At 37.1% G+C, this 15,302-nt stretch overlaps 2 protein-coding genes across 2 annotated transcripts; both read right to left on the bottom strand.

Annotated features, from left to right (window-relative positions):
• Positions 1-1,005: 1,005 nt before the first annotated feature.
• Positions 1,006-5,715, bottom strand: LOC144445062 (transmembrane protein 180-like). Its single transcript, XM_078134611.1, has 5 exons — positions 5,583-5,715; positions 3,578-4,598; positions 3,177-3,331; positions 2,474-2,557; positions 1,006-1,797 (listed from the first exon to the last, which is right to left on the bottom strand). The coding sequence occupies exons 2-5, from the start codon at positions 4,454-4,456 to the stop codon at positions 1,485-1,487; spliced, it is 1,431 nt and encodes a 476-aa protein (XP_077990737.1). The 5' UTR covers positions 4,457-4,598; positions 5,583-5,715; the 3' UTR covers positions 1,006-1,484.
• Positions 5,716-8,946: 3,231 nt separating this feature from the next.
• Positions 8,947-13,618, bottom strand: LOC144444291 (monocarboxylate transporter 13-like). Its single transcript, XM_078133704.1, has 6 exons — positions 13,435-13,618; positions 12,168-12,353; positions 11,563-11,984; positions 10,592-10,898; positions 9,675-9,839; positions 8,947-9,104 (listed from the first exon to the last, which is right to left on the bottom strand). Exons 1-6 carry the CDS (start codon positions 13,616-13,618, stop codon positions 8,947-8,949), a joined length of 1,422 nt encoding a protein of 473 aa, XP_077989830.1.
• Between the last annotated feature and the right edge of the window lie 1,684 nt (positions 13,619-15,302).

Below are 15,302 nucleotides of genomic sequence, written 5' to 3'. Positions count from 1 at the left end.
AAACGGACCAGTCGGTGACCTATTACGTAGATGACCTACGAGGGGTTTGTATTTGATTGGGACATTCTGGTAGGGAAGGTATCCTTATAAGGGAATTTGGCCCCCAGCGGAGACCAGACCCAAACCATGTGCGTTCTGGACTCCACTTTCCCTTGCTTGCGAACTGTGGTTGAATGACCCACGTGTGTCTACTGTTGGGAGACATTGATCTTATTTTTGTATCTGATTGGACGTATCTGAAGAGTATCTAGGTATCCAGAGTGGTACTGTGTTACTGGTAGAAGAACTACTGGAATATTAGCACTGGTAATTGGTACTGGTGTACTATTTGGGACGGGTAATATTTTACTGAATGTTAATATATTATTGCAGATATCGATCGGTAGATCTGGTCTACCCAGAAGACTGAACACGGTAAGAACACTGGTTATTCATACAGCCGTTTATACGTTTGTGAACAGGAGTTAGCTACCGAACATTTAGGCCCCACTTCTCTCATACTTCTCGTATCTATATAGTTATCCAAACCCCACCCAGGTTTACAACAGTACTATCGCCTTCATCCATAGTTCCGGGATAAGCTCTTATTATACACGATACATGTAGCCTGAGACTTTCTGAACTGCCTGCATGGTGTAGCAATAACACCTAACATTTAACAAGCTGATGGCTCAGCGGTGGATGGATACGGTCAGATGCTTTCAATGGATGTATTTACAATTCACAAACATTAAAAAAATTAGGCAGTAGACAGCATTATATTGAATAAAAAGAAAATGCAAGATGTCTTTATTTAATCAATAAAGAGAGAATTATATACAACTGAAAGAGAGAAAAGTATCCAGGGAAAGAAGAAAAAAAAGTTTATATCACCTATCACCAAAAAAAAGAGTCATCGATCAGTATCACACAAAATAAGTTATATTGCACCACAAAAATTGAACATTCAATTGATCAATCATTCAGCCATTTGATCGATCAGTCAAGTATATACTTACTGGCACCTGTGATCTGATGGGAAGAAACCGTATAACACAGAGACCATATGATATGGAAAACAACGGAAAACAAAACCAGAACTCCCACGTGGAAAAAAAGATGCACCTATTCTAAAACTGGCCGTAATCGAAACTACACAATTTCTTTAGGCCCCAATAATTTCTTTTTCTGCACAAACTATATAGAGCTCAGTAGGACTGTTTTTTACACCTAAATTCAAATCCGAATTTGGGGCCGGACCTTTCAGCATATCGCTGCTTGTATCCCAGGAAGTCCATTGTGAGCCACTCCACTAGGAAATTAATTAAACCGCGTCACCCCGTGATAACCTTTAGATCTGTTGTTTGGTAATGTCAAAAGGAACGATTACAGCATGGCAGATGTAATCAAACCTGTAGTGTTAAGGGACAAGTAATTTGACAACTCAAATCCGCCATGGACAATAATTTATTTGTGATTGTCACAAAATAAATATACATATTTCATTATATTTGATTAATTAGCCTTGGCACCTTGCAACTTTCCATGTATTTAGGAATTACAATATGACTGTCTCTTAAAGAATACTTGGTCCACAAGAGATATTGAACAATTCCTAATACCAATGGTACCATACAGGCAACTTGAAACATGACGTCGTGAAGTTGACTGACAACACTCGGATCAGGGTCAAGTCCATGTACTGCTTCTTGGTATCCATTCTTGTTTAAAACATGTACTATGAAGATTGGTGCCAACGACTGTGCTGGTTTGATGAATAATGCATTCATACCAAAAAACATTGATGATAGAGGTGACCTTCAAAATAAAGGTATCAATAAAATTATTAGTACTGCATCAAATTTGACATTTGAATAGGATTTCAATATCTAGTGTGCCATTTATCACAATAAATTTGTCGATATACCATGACAATTTCAACCCCTCTAAGAAAATATGCAATGGCATGTAACACCAAGTCAACTAGCTAGGGTTCTCAGTTAGCGTGCACATATACATCCACCAAATCTGAGAGCGGCACAGGCAGAGAGCACCCTCAACGTACCTAACGGTTGCCATATGTGCAAATTTAACTCAGTGACTAATGCCATGGCCCTACGAAAATCTTAACAGGTATCGGAACAACATGTACAATCCAATAAATTGTTCCGTGTTCTACATTTTCTCATTTTCAATTTCGAGAGAGAGAGAGAGAGAGAGAGAGAGAGAGAGAGAGAGAGAGAGAGAGAGAGAGAGAGAGAGAGTGAGAGAAAGAGAGAGAGAGAGACAGACAGACAGACAGACAGACAGACAGACAGACAGACACAAACAAACAGACAGGCAGACAGACTAACATGGAAACAAAACAGGCGGGCGGGCAGACAGACAGACAGAGTAACAAAGAAACAAACTGGCGTGAAAACACAACCCTGGCCATAATAATTGTTTGAAGATAAACGTCCCCTCAGAGATCTAGTAAAAATGAATAACTTACTCTCTGTTATACTTCTTCATGTCGTCATCAACACAGTCAGCCATCAATATATTAAAATATCGTGATGCAACACTTGGAAAAGTCCTACAATAGTATTATATACAAAGAACATGCAAGTAGTGAGTGTGCTTTACCACATATTGTGTGCCTTCATTGTAAATGTAGAGGGTGCTAATTTGACAATTACACATGTCACCCTTAGCCTGGCAATATATTCAACGATTAAACCAAGTCTATGTAAGTAGCATTGTCCTATCTATAGAAAAAACAGTTTGCATCACATCTCAGCACATCACATCACATTACATTACATAACGTTACATTACATTACATTACGTTACGTTACATTACATTATGTTACATTACAATACATTACATCATGATCACATCACATCACATTACATCGCATCTCACCACATTACATTATATCGCACTCACTGCATCGCATCGACTCGAATCACATAACATCACATCTCAACACATTGCACCACATCGCATACCATCGCATCACATTATATCACATTACATCGCGCATTACATAACATTGCACACATTGCATTACAGTACATGTACATTACGTTACATTACACAATGTTACTACACAGTACATTTGTATTTCATTACATTAAATTATATTGTATTACGTGATACATCATTACATTACGTGACATAGCATCACATAACCGTGCGTGACAGTACTTACATGTCAATGAGAAAGAACACTGCCAGTAACAATGTATGAGAAGATCCCATAATATAGATGATGAATGAAGTGGTCATTTTTACAACGAATGCAAGACGATAAACTTCATACGCTCCAACTTTTCTAACAACCTGTCCCAGCAGCAACACACAGATCTATAAAATATACCACAATCTTGAGTCAATGTCTAACGCCGCACTGCTTTTCTTTACATAAAATACTTAGTTGAATTACTAACACGTGCTGTCAACTATTTACGTATTCTCTGTGTGTCTGTCTGTCTGTCTGTCTGTCTGTCTGTCTGTCTGTCTGTCTGTCTCTCTCTCTCTCTCTCGATCTCTCTCGATCTCTCTCGATCTCTCTCGATCTCTCTCTCTCGATGTATACCATCCCATACCTACCTGTGGCAGAATAAACACTGAACCGTAAAGAATCTTTCTTGAGATATCAGACAGGTCTGTTCTTGGAATCAATTCTGTACCAAAAATACTCAGGAAGTTCCTACCGTATGTCATATGAAACTCGGTACAAAAATTCACAGTAACTAGGACAAAAACATTTCCTTGGCTTATGATCTGCCAATATCCTTTCCACATTGACAGCGGTTGGTTTGATTCTCGATCTGTAACAACTTTCTCCGCACTCTCACCCGGCAGTAGATCTTTATTGTCATAATCAGTTTCTGCATGCATGCCAGTGTATCTAAGAGAGAGCCAACTCAACAGTGCGAATAAAATGCAAAGGCATTGGAAATATCCAAACTTGTTCAACCCGTCCGAGAACACTTCGCATAGGAACACTCCCGAGCAACCTAAAATGGATCCAACTTGGCCGTAAGTGGTGAGTCGTAGACGGTCTTCGTGGCGGTGAGACATTTCCGTGTATAACGCACACATTGCTAATCCCACAAATGTGAAAAGTGTATCGTACAAAAACAAAGACAGAAATAAGTGTACTCCTATGATCCAACTGTTTGGTTGGTAGTCAGCCCATCGAAACCATGGCAACAAAAATGTAAGCGCAAACAGAGGTGCTCCATATAACACGGAGTACCTTCTCTGTTTGAAAAGTTTTGAATTGTCTTGAAAGTAAGCAAAAAGGGGGTCATTAACCGCGTTCCAAATCAAATATACAAACTGAGCAGCGTTAAACCAGTCTTCCGAAATTCTGTAAATATTCAAAAACAAATTTACATAGTAAAACGTATACACGGAGCTCATCATGTTGAAGGCAAATTCAGCTGTTACATACGCCATGGTATTTGTGTGCAGCGCCATCATGGGACGAAAACTCGTAATTGCTAGCGACGTAAGGTCAAAAACACCATCAATAGGTCAAAGCGGTGACAAACAGCATATATAGCTCAGTACGATAGACCTGGATGACAGAAGTATGTACGTCTTAAGCTTTCACATCTCTCTTCTGCGAATAATAAATATAAGCCAAATTACAAGAGGGAGTTAGTAATCGACGGAGTATGTAAGTTATTAGCCATGACCGAAAATTATCTATCAAATTAAGAGTATGACATAATTATTTTGGTGACCAAAATATTCGACAAACACCACTGACTCGGTTATCAAACGCCTTTGTTCGTATTATCATGCTACGTCGATGCTTGTGTACTCATAAATACACTTAGCGGGTGTATTTTGTCCGTCAAAAAAATTAAAATATTTCAAAAAAAAAAAACAGTAAATGCATGACACTCAAACAAGTGTCACAACAGAACTATTTTATCCTCACTCTATGCTGGTGTTGTATATACTACATACTGATTTGAAATTGGTTGTACTGTCTGAAACATGTTCAATTTTGGCCAATTTAGTTAGAAGGGGTGGTGTGTGTGGGGTGGGGGTGGGGGTGGGAAGGGGCCTAATTAAAATAATTTAATCCTACATTGACGAACTATTGATCTCGCCCCTATAATACCATGAACTATGTGTGGTGACGTTCTAACCAAGCACTGACCGACTCGTAGCCTATTTTAATACTGCGCTGTCGTTATCCAGTCCCCGCAGGGTTAAATTTAGTATATAAAACATACGTAAATAACATGCAAATGACCACATCACGTAGCGTAAATGGTGGATGTTGTCATCATCCTGATTCATTTCAATAACGACAACCTGACAAATCGTGGTTATAGGGACTGTACGCTATCATCGACAACTAGGGGGCAGTGCCAGCCATTAATTAAACAATGTATCTCGACAACTGCGCACTCAACAGGCTTTTACCGACTACACACAAAAGGTTCTTTTTGTGTTACAGTATAGTGGAACCCATTGTCTATGTTTACAACCCATTCGTGTAAAAACAACAGACAGTATACTACAATATAAAATAATAAGAAAAACTACATACACATGTTTCTACACTGATGTGTACATACAGTACGCTCACCTTATATATGGTAGGTGATATAATTTCCAACTAGAATGACAAGCTGAGGAACAAGGTTCGTTCGACAATAGACAGTTTCCCCTCCATTGTCTATATAATGCTGATACAGCTGACACAGTCGGGACTTTGAACAGTACTTACGAAGAGTAACGACATTTCAGGCACAGAGGTCATCAAATGCATGTGATGACATCACAAGTACGCAGTATATCACGGCTGACTGAACTATGATCAAATAGGACCCCGAAACCCGTTTTACACGGATATTTATTTCTAATTCGAGGTCAAGATCTTCGATTCGATGGTATAAACCAATCTTTGAAAAGAAGAAAAACTCATATATTTACAGACTGTACCAGTCGTGATGATTAGCATTAGACTCGCGATGACGTAAGTTTGATTTTTTTATTTATCTTTCATATTTTTACTTGATAATCAAAAATATTGAAATCTCGCAAGATTGAGATCGTTACGCAATCAAGCGGGCTTTCATTTTTATTCGCAAACATCAATAATGAATACACGAATACATGAATACGTAAATTAAATGTCCATTGCGAATATAATTTTTATATGTATTTAGATGATATATACCCCTCTCCGTTCATGTCAACCAATTTCATATAATGAAATAGCCTAGAAGTCTGTCTTTGGAGATTGCTTTACGAACGTGGGTATTTGCTTTATGACCAAACTCTCCATGTTAGCAAGACCAGACCCAGACTCCACTGCATGAAGTAGATATATATGTTATCTATGAAACGTGTAATGACAAATCTTATAGTATAGATGTACATGGAATGAATTAATTTTCATAATACTTTTTTAATATAGCTCACCTCGAGCTCATTGACTTAGCATGGTCATACCCAATCTCACTGAGAGTAATATAAAACACGACTTCTTTCTCATCCTTGGTGGGTGGCAGAAGAAGAGAATTTAACATATACGTCCTATGATATAAGGCTAAGCTTACAGGGGGTAAAATATGAACAGGATTGCCACGTCATCATATGACGTTACTCTTTGATGGAAACTAGATGACAATTGGAAACTAGATGACAATTCAAATATTTCAATCAGGTCTTGAATTATCTTGCTTCGAGTCATGGCTGTGCAAAGGACCGCGCTTTAATTTCTTATTCCAAAACATACAGCTGTCATATTTGGCTATCTATCTGTGTGCCATCAGATATTGTAGTGTCTAAATTTGGCTAAAAGAATGCGTCACTATACGCGTACTGTGAACAATATTTTTGCCGGGTTATTTGCATCATTAGTTAGATTAATTATTGAGTGTACAAGGTGTATGAAGGAGGTAGAGGGGGATTACAAACGCCATAATACCGACGCAACGGTTCTGTAATGGTTACGTTATATGGCATGAACATAATTATCCATGTGTGATATATTTCAAGAGGTTAAACACCTCCTCTTATGCAAATGAAGCAATTCATATGCAAAGAGTCTGACATTGTGTTGACTTTCAAAAATGCACCGGTATTATTTGAGTCCAGTGATTGCTCTATACGCAGTAAATTATGCTAGAATAATGTGGATAGAATGAGGAAACCTGTGTCTATCATTGTATGTGAGGAGGGGGGGGGGGCATATTGACGATTCAAGCTTACAATATCTGGGTGCTGTTCACCTTGAAATTAATAATCATGATAACAATGTTTCCTTTCATCATAGATGGTGGAGACTGTCTATGCTTTTATATACAGTTTTCCCAGCTACACTTTGCCTACAATGCTTTACAATTATTAACCTATGGAGGAATCTGGCTTTATAACGGCCATTGAAACTACTTGAGCGTCATCAACTCCCCGAGGAGTCCAACCAGGTCCCCTTCCAATTATACAGCTGGGTCGACACTGACATAATCGTGGTTGAAATCTTGGCCTAGGACTTTAACCATTCAGAAACAAACAGCATTGGCGAGGCTTGAACCAGCGATCTGTTTGTTCTAAGCTTAACATATTTATAATTCGACCGTCATGACTCCAAATGTGGCATTGAGGAAAAAGATTAAAAGTACACACAAACATAATTAATAATGACCATAGAAGTATGTTGGTTCTTCATCTATGATAAGAACCGTTGTAACAAATATGGCTTCTATATGTTCGACCGTATTTGATGCAGTCTCAAAAAAGTATATATATATATATATATATACCTAATGATAATGCTGTGCCATGATTCGCTAGAATGAGTCACGTGATAGGAAAATAGAATGACTATTTCCCTAGGGAAACAGTTCCATCAACTTTTACATGGTCACGTGACCACTGCGCGTTCACAGCAGGTCAAAATGGCAGCTTCTGACGATGCCGTCTGCCACCGCGAGTTCACAGCATGAGGTATATTATAAAACACATATTGCCTGGCCTATATTCGGGCTATAGCACCCGTTCATTACCCCCTCGTGACTGTGAGTTACCAGAATCACATGCCTTTGGCCTCGGGAAATAGCATGTGATTCTGGTAACTCACAGTCCCTCGGGTGTAATAAACGGGTTCCGCTATAGCCCTCATGGCCAGGCAATATGTGTTCAATATATATATATATATATATATATATATATATATATATATATATATATATATATATATATATATATATATATATATATATATATATATATATATAACTCTGTGAGTATCAATCTGCTAAGACAGTGCTCTATACCGCAGTGGCAGAGCGTAATAGTTTTGGTAGTACTGGAACTCTTTCTTGGCAAATGTGTCAAAATCCGAAGTTGCCTTGTTTTAATATCAAATACATCTATAATAAGAATTATAGTTAAATTAGTTAATTAATTTAGTCATTTTATAAGTAAACATACTAGTAAAATTTAGATCAAGCATGTATTTATTTATTTATTTATTAATAAACAGCAATGCATCCATAATATGGGTTTTCATTCAAATCATGCAGTTGCAAAATTTTCTAACAAAACGCAAATATAAAGTACAAAAACACATGACAGATATAAAAAAAAAATGTGCAACAATATTGAACACCGAGGGGCATGGGAGAATGTAGAAGTCATCAGCTTGTTGAATTATTTGAACCGGTGGATGCCATGTATCTGAAGGATTAGGAGTGGGACTTTCGGAATGTGGAATTTAGTCCTTGTGTTGTATTGATGAACGGTATCATTAGTTGTTAAAGGTTCAGAAAGGTATACTGATACTTTGTCATTAACACATTTTTTTGACAAGTTTATTGAAGTTATGGTTGTATCGCTCTTCTGGCGGTAGTGATCGATGTGTTCAGCCCTTTTGTTAGTCCATAAGCAGAAGTTATATTACACGTTAGGCTCTTGCTGATCATCCTTTTCAAAGTCATCATTGGTCAGTTGAGATGTAGTGTTTGTCTCATCCCATTGCGTCGCTTACTAACCAATTTATGGACAGGAAATAAAGATAAAAGAAGTACTGCAGAGACGCCAAGAGAACATCCAGCTATCCAGAAAGCCTGGTAGTATGTGCCAAAGTGATCACGTAGGAAACCTGTGATTTGAAATCATGAAAAATAATTTCTCTGTATAGAATATTTAATGCAGCATTATATTCTAAGATACGACGTATGTGGTGTCATGCTTTGCAAGGGGAAAGGGAAAATAAGGTGGCATATTTATGAAATGATGTGATATGATGTGATATGATATGATATGATATATGATATGATGTGATGTGATGTGACATGATTTGATGTGATGTGATGTGATGTGATGTGATGTGATGTGATGCGCTGTGATATAATGTGATATGATATTGGATATATGATGAAATTATGATTTATGACAAGATATGACATTTTCCCTACCATCCATCTGTAATAAACTGTACTTTTACTGGTCAATGCGCCATTACCTCCATAGATCGTAGGACGGTATGAATCTAACATGCAGGGTGCTGAACTTTCTAAATTTTAAAAATCTGCAAGTTGATTACCACTGAGAATTTATGTGTTTATAACTATTGATCATGGCAGTGATACATATCTGTCCACCTCCGAAATTATTAATCACAAAATTGATTTATGAGGTTATCTATAAAACAATGGATAATACTCCTTACCGGAAATCGGTCCAGTAATCAATGCCGTACATCCTAAGGTTTGGAAGTATACTGAAAGTCCTGCTCCCATTTTGTCACGTCCCAGGAAATCAGCAATAATGACAGGCATAATAACCATATAGCCACCCATACATGCACCGAATATACACACCATTATCAACTGACCTGCATGTATATTCAGAGGATAAATTATTAAAACATGCTATTTTAAAATTTCGAACACGAGATTTTACATGTACTAGCATTTTAGATATAGGGGATATTTTACTACATGTATGGAATGAATACTGAATGAATACATCTTTTAGGTTAATTTTATATCCACGTGATCATGCTTGCCTTGCACATGCTCGTTTGTGAGGAAGAAGCAGTCGATCAAGAAAGACAATCTACATTATACATATTTCTGGTGCGACTTGAGAAATTTTGGCTGTAGTACCCGATATTTAGTATAGTTGTAGTTGGTGACAATTGGTTGGACTATTGGCAAGTTGATGGGTCCTCATCCGATACAAGAGGTAAAGGTTTCCTTCCCATGGATAACAAACCGAAATGATGTTTACCCAAAAGTGCTTAGCTATGGTGACTACGACGGCATAATGCTTACAAGAACAGTGTGTAATCAATATAATAGCGAATTTCATTAAATTTCATTTCACTAAAACGGTGAAGTTTCGACTTTCCACTTGATAAATCAACATGTTAAACCTATCTATTTCTAGTCTACAATTCCCCTGTGCTCTGTAATTATTGTTGTATTTGAAGTTGTGTGTGTGTGTGTGTGTGTGTGTGTGCGCGCGCGCGCGCGTGGGTGAATGTGTGCGTCAAACACCAAGCGATTTCTCTTGCAATACAGCACAGACTAAGTGACTGTCTAAATAACATAATGGAGATACCAAATCTCGCACATCTCTTACCTGTCAAAGACCTCAAGTAAATACTAGCAATACATAACACGGCACATATTGCCAAGCATGTACTGCCGATAAGACTGGGTTTCATTTTAGGCAGATTTCCTATAATTCCAATACCAGGACGACCAACAAATTGTCCAATTCCCACCACCGCTGTTAGAAACGAGGCTTGTGTTGGTGTCATTCCATAATCTACGCCTCGCCTTACCTTCAAAGAAATTAAATCAGTGATGTGAATCAACGAATTGCATCTCACCAAATAATAGGTCAAATCTAGAAAAACTTCATCCTGCATCTGTTGATCAGCTTGCTAAGAAATAAGTAACATGTTGAATTATCATATGTTAAATAGTGGTTGAATAACTGTTCTCGTTGTGTGTGGCAATGAAATAATTTGCTGCAGACATACCCTGTGTTTTTTCACTTCTAGTTAAACCTAGTCTATATATTTATAGTTAAGAGGCATGTTTCGAAAGGTTACTGACGTAATGAATACATGTATTGTATTGTATTGTATTGTATTGTTGTGTTGTGTTGCATTGTGTTGTATTATATTATATCATATTATATTGTATTACATTACATTCAATCATACACTATTACATTGCATTGCAATGTGTTGTATTAAAGTGTAATATATTTATTCTGTATTGTATTGTATTGTATTGTATTGTATTGTATTGTATTGTATTGTATTTCATCTTTTTGTATTGACTCATTCCATTTGCATTATATATTATTGCTTTACATCGAAGTATCAAATGGAAAGCAATAGTGAGCAATACTGTACTTACCAGATGTACCAATAAAGTATTCATCCCATATGAATATGAAATAACATTCATAATAATTATTATGAGCACTGGTTCCTTAAAAAGAGTGACGTCATACAGTGACGTCACGAAAGATTTAACACAATTGCAACATCTCAGCTGAGAGTCAGGTGTCCCAGTATTTTTTTCGCTGTCACCAACTCTTTTATATCTTCCAACATTATTCTCTGGGTCGATACATTGTCGTTGTGAGTCTTCTTTGGTTTCTGTGTTTATCATTTCATTTCTAACGTCTTTATCTTCGATAAGAGCATACGTGTTTTTGTTCAATGTGCTCGACTCGATCGTGTGTGGTTCTTTCAAAAACTGTCTATTATTGGGTTTAGCTGTGAGGGGTCTGAAAAGAGAACCTGCAACCCACATGTGTAGAGTAAATGCGGAAAAGATCAATAGTGTCCCTCTCCATCCGTAGAAGTCAATAACAGCTTGTAAGGTTGTAGAAAGTACAAATTGACCAAGTCCTCCACCTGCTAGAGCTATTCCCATTGCAATAGGAAGTCTACGTTTGAAATATTTTCCAACCATTTCCATTGAAGCAACATGTCCTAGACCAAGACCAAGTCCTGCAATGATAGTATGTTTTATGGGTTCAGAAAGGAATCGGTAAAATGTACAAATATTCAAAAATCAGTGAGGTAAATCTAATAATAACAATTGAATTATATTAGCAAGGGATAAACTTTCGGTTATATTTTAGCAGGCTGTTGTCACGTGATACCTTCGTTCAACCATGTGTAAACACTTACCTGTTATTACTCCATATGAGATGTAGAGATGATAAATACTGGTGGCAAACGAACTTAGAAGATGACCTGTAGCAGCAACTATACCACCTGTCATGACAGCTTTACGATGTCCAACTCTTCTGGCAAGTGCAACACTCAAAGGACCAGACATAGCAAAGACAAATACAGTGATTGATCCTATCCAGGCTAAGTGGCAAAAAAGATATATTTAACTCATTACACATATTGTGCTATTTAGATGGCCATAAGGACGGAGAGATACTTTCCAAGAAGGCATTATTTGGCACTTACAACATTACCATATTCGGTGACCAGAAGATAACTATACATACCTCGAGGGTTATTCTGTTCGTTGCAAATATTTTCAAAAACTGGAAGGGGAGGAAATATTTGTTGTATAACAGTATAGCTATAGGGGACCCTAGATAATGTCGAGTATGGCGAGTCGGTAAGTTATTATAACACGCCATATTCTCTTGCATTTAATACAATTAACTTTCTCCTCTGACAAAGATAATTACTTATGTCTTCATTATACCATTGTTGTATACAAGAATTGGAGTTGTTCCACTGTCTGAATATGCAATCTTGTCAACACATGTGGCAACCCTTTGCTGCTTTCGACAGTCAGCATACATGACCTTCCGTTAGGGAAGGTTATATGTTAGGTAATGGGTGTCTGTCTGTCTGTCTGTCTGTCTGTCTGTCTGTCTGTCTGTATGTATGTATGTATGTATGTCTCTATGGCTGTGTATTTGTGTGTGTGTGTGTGTCTGTCTGTTTGTCTGTCTGTCACTGTCATCTTTGTCTCATAAACAGCTAGTTCAATTCAAATGAAATGTTGTACACATCTTCCTTGCACTAGGGGGACGAGATTTACATTTTTAGACAAGTTGTATGCGATAACTAATTACATATAGCTAGTTTTCCCTAACCAAATGCTCAAACTCATCAAATTTAAATGGTGATATGTAATGTTATGTAAGCTTTGTTGCCATCCTTTGGTCACTATAAGCACTGTACTACTGTTAGGTTCTGCGGACATGAACAAAATATTTATTTATTTATTTATTTGAATTTATTTCAGTAAACATGAATTTATTTCAATAAACATTGGTACACTGTTCATGACATATAATGTGTTTTCTAAGTGATATACTATAAGATACATTCCTTTGGTGTTGGCATGTTGATTTGTTGTGAGGAATATATAAATTTAGCCCAGGTCCCACGTGATTCAAAATCATAATCTGTTTGGTTTCCTCACCTGTTTCAGACTTTGATTTGTTGAAGGCATTAAGGAAAGCTACGTAAAATACACCGAATGAAAACCAGGTGCCAGCTGAAATAACTGTGGACAGGAAAGTACCAAGAACAATAAACCACCCCCAGCCACCATCGGGAGGTTCAGGAAAGAGATTGGTAGCAGATTTAAAAGTCTTCTTTGACATGGCGTCCTGACGTTTACAAGAGTATATATACTTGGGAGGAAAACAAAAAGTGAACAGAAAGGGGTTAGAATTGTCTTAAATGCGTAAATATTCCCAAAAAGCGCTGTACACCGCAGGTATATCTGAATTTATTCAAGTGGTTCGCTATTCTTCATAAGAGGATAATTATTGAATCAGAAATGAAGAATATGTTTGGCGAGTGATCTTTTTGAATAGTAAGTTTCTGTCTGCTAATTGCATAGTGACAAGGTTATCTAATAAATCATGTTATTTATCTTGATTAGATCTATTTGCCCATCCTTGATCAGATTGCCTTGAACACCTTGCCAAGTTAACCAAATGTTAAATAATTGTTTTCCTTTGAGCACAAATAACACATCGAGGATCGAAATCATATGTTGCCCACAAACATTTTGATTGAGAGGTCCAAAGCTGTAATCCTATAAAGTTTAAGAATACAGTCAGCAGATTTAGGTTTAAATGTTTGGAACTGAATTATAAGTGCTAACCACATACATGTATAGATATGGATCTGATACTTGTGCATATGCTAAGGAACAAACCAACCAAATGTAAGCCAAATCATCCAGATAATGCTGGTGTTTTTTTTGGAAGAATTCTATCATGGACAGCTGCAGTCACATGAGGAGCATTAAATCTTACGCTATTTGCCCCCCCCCCCCCCACACACACACCTTTTGTTTTTACTTTAACCTTATGGCATTTCCTTTCCAGATTATAATATCTAAAACGTACCCCCTTGACGTGTTCATTGAATTTACTACTGTCCAGCTGAGATAAGTATGGGTTCTCTCTCCTTTCCCCAAATCACCACGTACCTTTACATTCATCCTATATAACGAAATTGAATGGAGCTAATCTTTCACTTGAATAAATATAAGTTCTTCAGTTCCACTACCAATTATCCTTGTGCTAGACGTGATCAGAGAGATTTGGTTTCAAATAAAACCATTAATTTAAATAACACATGAACTTAAATATTTTTTATTCATATATGGAAATAAGAACATGTAAGATAACATATCACCAAGAAAAGATTATGTCCGTGATAAGCAGTAGTCTGTTCTATGCAATGTTATGTAATTATTGTTGGAGAGAGGACCCGAGGCTGTCTAATGACACAGTTAAGATGATCTGTCCTTATTGAAAAGTGTTGGCTGAAAGTTTGCCGAGTACTGGCCAGTGTTCACGACAAGGCATCTTCTGTCGTTATATAAGATTAGATAAGGAAAGTACAGTGTCCACGTCAAGTATACATGGCGTGTTTAATCCAAATATAATAAACACACATTACTGTTAAACTGACAAGATTACCTTATGGATGGCTTTCACAAAATTATTAAGTAAAGAGATCTACGAGTCACCCTTCAGCTTTTTAAACGATGGATGTTGCCGATTTGAAGTGGACTTGGCTTACGGTTGATGTATCATTGGTTCCGTGGATGTTTTACTTGAAGTCCAATCACGTGTATGAGTATATCATGACAACAACAAGGTGTATATGCGTCCCTTAATGTCTAATGGAACAGAAAGAAGAATGCAACTGATTTCGAAGTCGACGAATGAAACGTGTCCAGCCACGAAATGTGTCTCGTCTGTACACCTTCCTTGCTGGCAGAATGACGTTGACTAACTTGTATCTACTGTTCAAATACATTATTTC

This window comes from Glandiceps talaboti, chromosome 13 (genome assembly GCF_964340395.1).
Source record: "Glandiceps talaboti chromosome 13, keGlaTala1.1, whole genome shotgun sequence".
Taxonomy (NCBI): Eukaryota; Metazoa; Hemichordata; class Enteropneusta; family Spengelidae; genus Glandiceps; species Glandiceps talaboti.
Note: the sequence above shows the minus strand (reverse complement) of the source record. Positions and strands in the feature narration are given on the sequence as shown.

Bases quoted from the DNA above. Each gene is read 5' to 3' on its own strand.
- LOC144444291 (XM_078133704.1), bottom strand. From the start codon at position 13,618: ATGTCAAAGAAGACTTTTAAATCTGCTACCAATCTCTTTCCTGAACCT. The intron at 10,899-11,562 runs GTTGGTGACAGC...CTTATTTCTTAG, and splicing joins ATGTTGGAAGATATAAAAGA to CAAGCTGATCAACAGATGCA. The intron at 9,105-9,674 runs GTAAGGAGTATT...TTCAAATCACAG, and splicing joins GATTACTGGACCGATTTCCG to GTTTCCTACGTGATCACTTT.
- LOC144445062 (XM_078134611.1), bottom strand. From the start codon at position 4,456: ATGATGGCGCTGCACACAAATACCATGGCGTATGTAACAGCTGAATTT. The intron at 3,332-3,577 runs GTAGGTATGGGA...TATATTTTATAG, and splicing joins CAGTGTTTATTCTGCCACAG to ATCTGTGTGTTGCTGCTGGG. The intron at 2,558-3,176 runs GTAAGTACTGTC...ATACTATTGTAG, and splicing joins GTGTTCTTTCTCATTGACAT to GACTTTTCCAAGTGTTGCAT.